This window comes from Erinaceus europaeus, chromosome 7 (assembly GCF_950295315.1).
Source record: "Erinaceus europaeus chromosome 7, mEriEur2.1, whole genome shotgun sequence".
Lineage (NCBI taxonomy): Eukaryota > Metazoa > Chordata > Mammalia > Eulipotyphla > Erinaceidae > Erinaceus > Erinaceus europaeus.
In genome coordinates this window covers 18,591,567-18,603,652 of record NC_080168.1, presented here as the reverse complement: position 1 = coordinate 18,603,652, position 12,086 = coordinate 18,591,567, and the positions used below count along the sequence as shown (strand labels likewise).

Genomic DNA, 12,086 nt, shown 5'->3' with positions numbered 1-12,086 from the left:
TGCAGGTGGGGAGCCCGGGGCTTGGACCATGATCCTTACGCAGATCCTTGCGCTTTGTGCCACGCGCACTTAACTCGCTGCGCTACCGCCGGGCCCCCAGTATACACTTTCTTATCCTTCTTACCTTTGAACTTTTCTTTTTTTTTTTTTAAATTTTTATTTATTTATTTATTTATTTTTTATTTAAGAAAGGATTAATTAACAAAACCATAGGGTAGGAGGGGTACAACTCCACACAATTCCCACCGCCCAATCTCCATATCCCACCCCCTCCCCCGATAGCTTTCCCATTCTCTATCCCTCTGGGAGCATGGACCCAGGGTCATTGAGGGTTGCAGAAGGTAGAAGGTCTGGCTTCTGTAATTGCTTCCTCGCTGAACATGGGCGTTGACTGGTCGGTCCATACTCCCAGTCTGCCTCTCTCTTTCCCTAGTAGGATGGGTCTCTGGGGAAGCTGAGCTCCAGGACACATTGGTGGTGTCTTCAATCCAGGGAAGTCTGGCCGGCATCCTGATGACACCTGGAACCTGGTGACTGAAAAGAGAGTTAACATACAAAGCCAAACAAATTGTTGAGCAATCATGGACCCAAAGCTTGGAAAAGTGGAGAGGAAGTATTAGGGAGGTACTCACTGCAAACTCTAGTATACTTCTGCTTTCTTACTTTGGTGCCATACTCCAAACTCAGTCAATTTCTGCTTTGTGTTTCTACTTCTTTTTTTTTTTTTACATGCATAACATTCCCCAGATTCCCATTTAGCAATACAACCCCCACTATTTCATTCATCATTTTTCATGGACCTGTATTCTCCCCACCCACCCACCCACCCCAGAGTTTTTTACTTTGGTGTAATACTCCAATTCCATTTCAGGTTTGACTTGTGTTTTCTTTTCTAATCTTGTTTTTCAACTTCGGCCTGAGAGTGAGATCATCCCATATTCATCCTTCTGTTTCTGACTTATTTCACTCAACATGATTTTTTCAAGGTCCATCCAAGATCGGCTGAAAACGGTGAAGTCACCATTTTTTACAGCTGAGTAGTATTCCATTGTGTATATATACCACAACTTGCTCAGCCACTCATCTGTTGTTGGACACCTGGGTTGCTTCCAGGTTTTGGCTATTACAAATTGTGCTGCCAAGAACATATGTGTACACAGATCTTTTTGGATGGATGTGTTGGGTTCCTTAGGATATATCCCCAGGAGGGGAATTGCAGGGTCATAGGGTAGGTCCATTTCTAGCCTTCTGAGAGTTCTCCGGACTGTTCTCCACAGAGGTTGGACCAATTGACATTCCCACCAGCAGTGCAGGAGGGTTCCTTTGACCCCACACCCTCTCCAGCATTTGCTGCTGTTACCTTTTCTGATGTGTGACATTCTCACAGGAGTGAAGTGATATCTCATTGTTGTCTTGATTTGCATTTCTCTGACAATCAGAGACTTGGAGCATTTTTTCATGTGTTTCTCGGCCTTTTGGATCTCTTCTGTGGTGAATATTCTGTCCAATTCCTCCCCCCATTTTTGGATGGGGTTATTTGTTGTCTTGTTGTTGAGTCTGGTAAGCTCTTTATATATGTTGGTTATTAAACTCTTATCTGATGTATGGCATATAAAGATCTTCTCCCATTCTGTGAGGGGTCTCTTGATTTGGGTAGTGGTTTCTTTTGCTGTGAAGAAGCTTTTTAATTTGATGTAGTCCCATAGGTTTATACTTGCCTTAGTCTTCCTTGTAATTGGATTCGTTTCATTGAAAATGTCTTTAAAATTTATGCGGAAAAAAGTTCTTCCAATATTTTCCTCTAAATATCTGATAGTTTCTGGTCTAACATCCAAGTCCTTGATCCACTTGGAATTTACTTTTGTATTTGGTGAAATACAGTGATTCAGCTTCATTCTTCTGCATGTTTCAACCCATTGTTTCCAACACCATTTGTTGAAGAGACTCTGCTTTCCCCATGTAATAGTCTGGGCCCCTTTGTCAAAGATTAGATGTCCATAGGTGTGGGGCCTCATTTCTGGGCTCTCAATTCTATTCCACTGGTCAGTGTGTTTGTTCATGTTCCAGTACCAAGCAGTTTTGATGACAATGGCCCTATAATATAGTTTGAGATCTGGGCGTGTGATGCCTCCGGTTCTGTTCTTTTTTCTCAAGATTGTTTTGGCAATTCTAGGTCTTTTCTGGTTCCAGATAAACATTTGTATCATTTGTTCTATTCTAAAAAATGTGGTTGGGATCTTGATGGGGATAGCATTAAATTTGTAGATGGCTCTGGGTAATATATTCATTTTGATTATGTTAATTCTTCCAACCCATGAACATGGAATATCTTTCCACTTCTTTGTGTCTTTTTCAATTTCTTTGAGTAGTGACTCATAATTTTCAGTATACAAGTCTTTCACTTCTTTGGTTAGGTTTATTCCTAGATATTTTATTGTTTTTGTTGCTATAGAAAAAGGAACTGATTTCTGGATTTCAATTTCTTCTAACTTAGTGTTTGCATAGAGGAATGCCACTGACTTTTGAATGTTAATTTTATAGCCTGACACATTACTGTATTGCCTGATGATTTCCAAAAGCTTCTTGCTAGATTCCTTAGGTTTTTCCATGTATACTATCATGTCATCTGCAAATAAGGAGAGTTTGACTTCTTCTCTTCCAATCTGTATTCCTTTAATTCCTTGCTCCTGCCTGATTGCTATGGCAAGAACTTCCAACACTATGTTGAATAGTAATGGTGATAGTGGGCAGCCCTGTCTAGTACCTGATCTGAGGGGAAATGCTTCCAGTTTTTCACCATTGAGTATGATGTTGGCTGTAGGTTTGCTATATATAGACTCCACTATCTTCAGGAATTTTCCATCTATTCCTATTTTTTGTAGTGTTTTGATCATAAAGGGATGTTGTATTTTGTCAAAGGCTTTCTCTGCATCTATTGATATGACCATGTGGTTTTTGGTCTTGCTTTTGTTGATGTGGTGGATCACATTGATTGATTTACGTATATTAAACCAACCTTGCATGCCTGGGATAAACCCCACTTGGTCATGATGAACAATCTTTTTGATATACTGCTGTATCCGGTTGGCTAGAATTTTGTTCAATATTTTCGCATCTATGTTCATCAGAGATATTGGTCTGTAGTTTTCTTTTTTGGTTGTGTCCCTGTCTGCTTTTGGTATCAGGGTGATGTTGGCTTCATAGAAGCTGTCAGGGAGTATTCCAGTGTCTTCAATCTTCTGGAAGACTTTTAAAAGTAGAGGTATTAGTTCTTCTTTGAAAGTTTTGTAGAATTCATTTGTAAAACCATTTGGTCCAGGACTTTTATTTTTGGGAAGATTTTTGATAACTGTTTGAATTTCATTAGCTGTGATGGGCCTGTTCATGTTATCCACTTCCTCTTTACTTAGTTTTGGAAGTTGGTAGGTATCTAGGAAATCATTCATTTCTTCCAGGTTCTCTAACTTGGTGGCATATAGTTGTTCATAGAAGCCTCGCATGATATGTTGAATTTCTGCAGTGTCTGTTGTGATTTCTCCTCTTTCATTTACTATCCGATTTATTTGGGTCTTCTCCCTTTTTTGTTTTGTGAGTCTGGCTAAAGGTTTGTCGATTTTGTTTACTCTTTCGAAGAACCAACATTTACTTTCATTGATCTTTTGTATGGTTTTCCTATTCTCAATGTTATTGATTTCTGCCCTAACTTTAGTAATTTCTGTCCTTCTGGTTGCTTTAGGGTTCCTTTGTTGTTCTTCTTCTAGGTCTTTAAGATGTGCAATCAGGCTGTTTATTTGTGCCTTTTCTTGTTTCCTAATGTGTGCTTGTATAGCTATGAACTTCCCTCTTAGGACTGCTTTAGCTGTGTCCCAAATATTTTGATAGCTTGTGTCTTCATTTTCATTGAACTCTCGAAACATTTTGATTTCTTCCTTGATTTCCTCTTTGACCCAGAAGTTGTTAAGAAGTGTACTGTTGAGCTTCCACATTTTGGCACTGTTACTAATCTTTTGTTGATTGTTAAGTGTTAGTTTAATTCCACTGTGGTCTGAGAAGATGCTTTGGATGATTTCAGTGCTCTTGAATAGGCTGATGCTGTCTTTGTGGCCTAACATATGGTCTATCCTTGAGAATGATCCATGTGGATTTGAGTAAAATGTGTATTCCAGTTTCTTGGGATGAATGACTCTGAAAATGTCCAATAGTTCTAGTTTATCTATCTCTTCATTTAGCTCCCTTATGTCTTTACTGATTTTCTTCCTGGATGATCTGTCAAGTTGAGATAGTGGGGTGTTGAAGTCCCCTACTATGATTGTGTTACTGTTAATATATTGCTGTAGCTCTTTCAGTAGAAGTTTGATGTATTTAGATGGCTTCTCATTGGGTGCATAGATATTAATAATTGTTAAGTCCTCTTGATTGACTGATCCTCTGAGCATTAAGTAGTGTCCATTCCTATCTTTTTTAATCTTATCTATTTTAAAGTCTATCATGTCAGATATGAGAATAGCTGTTCCTGCCCTTTTTTGTGGGCCATTGGCTTGAATGATAGTTTTCCATCCTTTCACTTTAAGTCTGTGTTTGTCTTGTTGTGTTAGGTGAGTTTCCTGTAGACAACATATTGTTGGGTTGTGTTTTCTGATCCATCTTCCTACTCTGTGTCTTTTAATAGGTGAATTCAGGCCATTGACATTTATTGATATCAAAGATTGAAGATATTTTAACGCCATTCTTGTAGAGTTTTAGAGTGTTTTGATATATGTTCTATTTGTGGTGGTCTGGTTGTTTATAGGAAACCTTTCAGAACTTCTTTCAAGGCAGGCTTGGTGATGGTTGCTTCCTTCAACTGTTGCTTGTCTGAGAAGGTTTTGATGCTTCCATCTAGTCTGAATGACAATCTAGCAGGATATAGTATTCTTGGCTGAAAGCCTTTCTCATTGAGCACTCGATAGATATCTTGCCATTCTCTTCTGGCCTGTAGTGTTTGTATGGAGAAGTCTGCTGCTAATCTTATGGGTTTTCCTTTGTAGGTGACTCTTTGTTTTTCTCTTGCAGCCTTGAGGATCCTTTCTTTATCCTTATTCCTTTCCAATCTAAGTATGACATGTCTTGGTGTCTTTAGGTCTGGGTTAATTCTGTTTGGGACCCTCTGGGCTTCTTGAATCTTTGTGTCTTTGGTGTTGTCTAGACTAGAGAAATTTTCAGCTATTATGGCCTGGAGAACGCTTTCTTCCTCCCCTTCTCTTTCTTCCTCTGGTAAGCCAATAATGCGTATATTGTTTCTTTTGAAGTCATCCCATAGGACTCTGTTGTTGTTTTCAGCATCTCTTAATCTCTTTTTGAGATCTCTTACTTCTTTTTTAGTTGTCTCTAATTCATCCTCAATCTTGCTAATTCTGTCTTCAGCCTCATTGATTCTATTCTCTCTGCCCTCTACTGCTTTCTGGAGTTCATCTATTTTGTTGCCCTGCTCTGCTACTGTTTTAGCTTGTTCAGCTAGTTGCCTTCTTAGCTCAGCAATTTCAGCTTTCAGCTCTCTAATAACCATGCGATTATTAGCATTTTCTTCCATATTCTCATTTGTTGTTCCTGCAGTTCTGATTACAATTTTTTCAAATTCTTTACTCACTCCTGTTATTATTTCCTTAGCTAATGTTTGGATGTTGAACTCGTGGTTTTGTGCTTCGCTCTCTGGAGGACTTTTAGCTGGACTCTTGTCCTGGTTCGAGTCTCCATTATTTTTTCTTGTTGTTTTAACCATTTTATATAAGTTAACAGTTTTTTCAATCCCTGAGTTGGAGTTCAGTGGTGTAAAAGCCTTTTTTTTTTCCCCTGTAGGCTATGGTAGCCTGAGGGCTTTTAAACTATCAATAGGCTTCTTGGCTTAATCAATGACTCCTGACCAAGAGATAAAGCAGGGTGTGGCAGAGATAATCCAGTGGTTATGCAAAGAGACTTTCACAGCCCTTCAGCTATGCCACCGAGGTATAGGTCTTCTCCTGAGTTTCCCGGTTAGATCTCTGTGCCCTGGTGTCCCTCCCTGTTGCTGCTCCAGATTCTGAGGGTAGTAGCAATGGAGACTCAGAGTTGTACTTGGTGAGTCTCTGGGGAGTCCTTTCCTCCCTTCAGCTGTCCCCTTGTTGGTGGAGCAGACTGGAGGTGGTGTCTCCACTGACAAACTGTCGAACTGTTAGCAGTCACTTAATCTCTCCTTAGGCCCCTCTCTCCTCTCTGTCACCAGCCACGCGTGTTTGTACTCACGGGTGATTTACTGGGTTTCTGTGGTCATTCTAGTCCTGTCTTGTTTCGGTCCGGGTGGTCTCCTTTGGTATTCCTAGTTGATCCGGGAGAAGAGAGGAGAGGAGAGAAAGCGATCTGCTGCTCGTAGCTCCGCCTCCGGAAGTCAAATCCCTTTGAACTTTTCTTTTGGAGCTTGGAGGCCAAGGTAGGGAGACTGGAGGTCCACTAGGGGTTTTGCACCTGTGTGATTGCATCACTCCTGGCAGAACTTTTTTTTTCCTTCTATCAGATAGATGGGGAGAAAGAGATACCAAGAGAAGGGCCATAGTATCTTATTTTGCAAAATCTAAGAGAGTCTGATTCAACTTTATAGTCCCACAGAACCTAGTATAGGGCTTTGTATGTGCAAATGCTTCTTAATAGCATCCTGTAATTTAATTTGTGTTTTTGGAAGAGCATATTTTAATAGTTGATATACCAATGGTTCTATATCATAGTGTTTTCCTGAAAAGAGCTAAAAACGGTTCAGAAAGGATAAACTCTAAACTCTAGATAGAAGCAATCAGTCACAATCAGTACCTTCAAGAAAGTATAAGATTCCAGGATTAACCAGAGGCAAAACTGAAACCAGAATCCAGAATCCAGGCCTTTTGGCCTTTTGTCTATAAATCTTCAATAGTGCCAAATTGTGTGTCTCTTTGCAAAGGTTAACTGAAATAGCCACTTTAAAAAAAAAACAAAAAAACAAATTCCAGCTCAGATGGAATTTCATGCTTCCTTGGGTTTGTACATTTTGCCACCAAGACTTTGTGTGTTTACTTTTTATTCTGCTTGAAAGAAAGAGTACTGAGTGACTCATCCCTGTTGATGTCTCCCGGTCCCTATCCTTCTGTCTTCTAGTCCTCTCTTCTTTTCCTCTCAAAGGGAGGGGGGTAAAGTGGCAAATGAGTAAGATACCAAATAATAAAACTTTCAGTTCTTGTTTGTAAGACAAGAATTGTAAGACTTCAGTCCTTTTACCTTGCTGGAAGAGGAGACTTATTATTGAAATATTGGATACACCAGCTTGAGCCTTATTTTTCTTTGCTTTATTTTTAGAATAACCTCTTTTTTTTCATTCAACCTGTGAAAAATGTTTTTTTATTTTATTAGTGATTTAATATTGATTTACAAAAATGTCAACAGCGGTATAGTTCCACATCATTCCCACCACAAGAGTTCTGATTCTTTAGTCTTCCCACTGCAAACCACCCCAGTTCCCCTTTGGGTCAATCATCATCTCTACAACTGTCTGTCTACATTTATACATAATTTCCCCCTTTGAAAACTATTTTTTATTTTTATTTATGAAATAGAAATATTGACAAGACCATAGGATAAGAGTGGTACATTTCCACACAGTTCTCACCACCAGAACTCCCTATCCCATCCTTGATAGCTTTCATACTCCTTATCCCTCTGGGAGTACGGACCCAGGATCATTATGGGGTGTAGAAGGCAGAAGGTCTTGGCCACTGGCCATGGGTGTTGGCTGGTCGATCCATACTCCCAGCCAGTCTCTCTCTTTTCCTAGTGGGGCAGGGATCTGGGGAGGCAGGGCTCCAGGACACATTGGTAGGGTTATCTGTCCAGGGAGGTCAGGTTGGCATCTGGAACCTGGTGACTGAAAAAGAGTTAAGATATAAAGCCAAACAAATTGTTGACTAATCATGAACCTAAAGGCTAGAATATTACAGATGAAGATTTGGGGTCTCTGTTTTGGAAAAAGCTAGTCGGTCTATTTTGGGTATGTTCCAAGGGGCCCATGACTTTACTGGTTTTTGCCTGAGCCTGACAGCTAATATACAAGTGGACCCAGGTTATTGTCTGGGGATATGGCGTCATAGTTGGAAAAAAGGCTAGAAAGCTGGATCAGGGAAGGGAGTAGCTCCCAAATATGGGAAAAGTATATAAATATTGAGAATAACCTCTTTTTCAAGCTTTGTTGTCTGAAAGTCAAGCTTTGCATAAAAATACATCACTTTTAGAAATAGTGGGTGTCTAATTTCTTTTTCAACCCCTTCTTGACAGCTGCTTTCAGTCCAGTTGATTATTTGTTTGAAAGGAAAAACCTTCATACCTGTGTTCAACACGTTAAGGGAGGAAATGGACAGTTTCCCTGGGTTTGGTTTTCTTCTTTCCAATGAACTTAACCTCATCTCAAGTTTAAGGCAGGCTGTGAAAATCAGCATGTTACTTGAGGCAAGATGTTTGATACACTCCCTTGGAGTCACTGCTCGCTGAGCACACAGATGCCATTGGATTTTCTTAGCATGTTGCCCACAAAAGAATTAGGTTTGTAAAGCAGCAGATTAAAAGTTTTCTTTTGAGAATTTTTTGTTTGTTTGTTTGTTTAGTAGTTTAAGACTTCTCTAAGAGCAAGCAGTTGCATATTTAATTAAGACTTGTCTTGTCTAGTGAGTTTTGACAGCCGGAAGTGGAAGCTGATGAAGTTCTCACATACACGATGGAAAAGATGGGTTATTAGACAAAAGGCCCTCTGTGTACACAGAGTGCCTCATAGCTATCAATTCTGAGACAGAAACTTACAAAATAAATTCAGAAGGGTAAGAAGGCTGTTTGCTAAAATGTTGAGTTTCCATTACTGGAGCTTGCAGCTTCATCTTTTAAAAGGACTCTGTGATGCGACTGCTGATCACAGTTGTTCTGCTTGCTGTAGATACAAAGCCACGGCTTTTCCAGCCAGGTTGTCAAGAGCTCAGAGGCGGGTGTTTGTGAAGAAGGCTTTTTTGGTTTTTTGACTGTTGACAAATAAATGTATATATCAGAAGTTCTGGGTTACGTATTGCTTTGTCTTGAGGGAGGGAAACTCATTCTTTTCCTTCCTAGTCGTGAAGAAGGACCTGCCTGTAAAGAGTACAAGATGGAGGAGGGGGAAACCCATTTCCTTCTGTCCAGCCTGGCGGAAGGCAGCATCACCAAAGTAAGCAGGACTCTCCATTCTGCTCCCCATTTCGGGAGGCGTGGGATGCAGGGAGAAAGCATCACTTTTGTTCATCCTTTCACCTGCCACTTACACCATGCAGGCCCATGCCGAATTCTTCCCATATGTGATTATTGTCAGCATACCGTCTCTGAAGTCATGCATGTGGTAGAGAATACCTAGTACACTCCACATATATAGTGTAGCGCATCTCAGTGGCAGCACTTGGTACAGACCTTTGTTGACTTTATTTGACAGTTTTCTCCTCCTGCAAATCATTATCATCATTTTGCCACCAGGGTTATCACTGGGGCTCACATGTGCGTCACGACCCCACCATTTCCATTTGCCTTTTTTTTTTTGTTCCTTCTTTTGATGGAGGATGAGGGGGAAGAATGTGAAACACCCACAGCACCTATTCATTGCTCTTGAAGCTTCCCCACTGCAGGTGGGGACTGGGGGCTTGAACCCTGGTCCTCACACGTGGTAATATGTACATTCTGTTGGGTGAGCCACACTGCCTTGCTCTGTTTTGCAGTTTTCTATCTAGTCCAAAGTGGCAGTTTAAGTGCGTGTGTTTGCAGGATGGGGTATGAAGAGATGAGTCTTAATCGCCGAGTATGTAAATTTAAGAATGCAGCGTTCCTCATCCCTGTGCTGATAGGCAGCCTTGGAACAGCCTCACAAGCTGGGATCTCCTCAAGCCAAATGATTTTTTTTTTTTCATACTCAAGATCTTTATTGAATGGGAAGACTTTCGGAATGTGAACATACTGCCTTGTTTTAAGTGGCATTTTTTGAGTCAAAGGATCTTAAAAACTACCTTTTGCTAGCACAGTGCACTAGGAAGATAGTGCAGCCAGATTTCTCCCCACCTCAGGAAGAAATGCTCTCTGGAGCATGACTGGAAAAAAAGAAAAGATTTTGATTTTCTTTTTCTTTTTTTTTTCTTCTTTTTCCTCTTCTTCTTCCTTCTTCTTCTTCTTCTTCTCCTCCTCCTCCTCCTCCTCCTCCTCCTCCTCCTCTTTTCATCTTCTTTTAAGGAAAAAAGAAAAAACACACACACACAAACACACAGCATGACCCTACTTATTCTGAGAGACTTTTTAAGTGCTGTATACCAGAATAAACTGGAAACTTCAGTTCACTTTTGTGCCAGGGCTCACAGCTAATAATGTACCCCCCCCCCCTCGTCTTCCTGTCTGTTAGCTGAGTGATATGCTTAGACCCCATTCAAATTGTGGCCAGAGAATTAAAGGTCTAGGTCTGATCAGATAAAACTTTCCCAACTAGCACTACAGTGAACCTGTAAACACAGTCAGCTTTTACTTTTAGAGACCGTGTTCAGCTTGACTGTGCTTACATGTTGCACCAGAGTCTCAATGCATTGTCAAAGGATCAGCTGCAACACTGCCCACCCCCACCACACACACCCCCCCCATAATAAGGGCACAGCTTAGTGTATCAAGTGTCAGGCTGTTATTTCATATGTCAATTTAATGGAGCAAAATATTCAGAAATGACTCTACACTGCAGGGGTCTGTCAACTTCGCAGTTGGTTCCTTGCTTGGGAACACAGATAGTGTTCCACGTACGGCATTCAAGCTGGGCTGGCTGGCAGCTTAGGTTGTAGTAATTTGGAGACCTCTAGAAAAGAAGTTGGCATGCATAACAAGAGGTAAGAGAAAATTTCAGATAGCAGCTTTTTTGTTGTTTTTTGGCCACAGGAATCTGCTGGCTTTTCAAAGAAACCCTGAAAATGAAGATGTGTAGAGAGGGCCTTCTCTTTTTGTCTTTGGTTTTCTTTTTTAAGAGCACCCTTACTACATTAAACCATCTTGTAGCTCCTAGGATATTGCCAAAAAAGAGAAGTGATCTGCAGCTTTATTGTCTGTGGTCTATTCTAGGTTGGCAGTGTGAACCCCGTTGAAAATTTCCGTGTGCTTTTGAGGCAGAAGAATGCCAGCTTTGAGGAAGGTGAGTGATACACCCTGATGCTGCATTTACACAATTAGGCTAACAGACATAATGTGCAGATTCCCCCCTGCAAGAGGGAATGGGGGCTCAAATTCGGGTCCTTGCACATGGCAACGTGTGCACTCAACCAGGTGCACCACTGCCTAGTTCCCACTAAGACCCTTTGTAAGCCAAGACTCCCTTACAAACCGAAAAAACTCCTTCGTTCTTGGTGTTGATCTTCATGATCTCTCCCAGAGATCTCTACTTAGCACAGGGGAGGGATAAACCCTTCTGTTTTCTCCAGTAAAATATTTTTTTAAGATTAACTTGCCAAAAGCATGATCACTAGTTGCTAAGATTGTTCGACCTTTGGTTAGAACTTGTCCTTTTCATTTGCTGTTACAAATGACAGGGTGGCTGCAATTCTTTCTCTCTGGCTAATAGCAGAGTCAGACTGAGAGTATCATGATCCTGTTCCCTGGACACCAGCAGTTTATACAGTGGGCAGTGATAAATTTTCTTACCTTCTGGTTTTCAGTGGGCGGGATATTTCTTGGGCTAAGCTGATTGGATTTGAGAAAATAACTATCACTCTGAACTCCAGGAAGCATCTTTTTTGGTTGCCAGTGTTTCTGTAAGCTATCTTTGAGTTTTCTCCAGTACTCCTATTTTTCTTCCTTTCTTCCTCTGTCCCTCACTTCCCAGTCCACCATTCTATCCCTGCAGTTTTACAAGAGAAAAACTCTTGACCATGAGTGACTTGACTCTGCACATTCGAAATATTTTCTCAGTTGTGAAAGTCAGTTTGTTTCTTTCACACACTAGACTGCATGTGTGTGTTTGTAAGTCATCTCTCAGTTGTGAAAGCTTGGGCTCTTGCCTTCACACAGTATTCGTAAGCACGTCA

At 40.8% G+C, this 12,086-nt stretch overlaps 1 protein-coding gene across 1 annotated transcript in view; it reads left to right on the top strand.

Moving 5' to 3' along the window:
* The window catches only part of XRCC5 (X-ray repair cross complementing 5), a 108,768-nt gene that overhangs the window by 58,994 nt on the left and 37,688 nt on the right, over positions 1–12,086 (top strand). The window contains exons 14-15 of the mRNA XM_060193945.1: positions 9,127–9,220; positions 11,128–11,197. Coding sequence (XP_060049928.1) covers positions 9,127–9,220; positions 11,128–11,197 — 164 coding nt within the window. The remainder of the gene's footprint in view (positions 1–9,126; positions 9,221–11,127; positions 11,198–12,086) is intronic.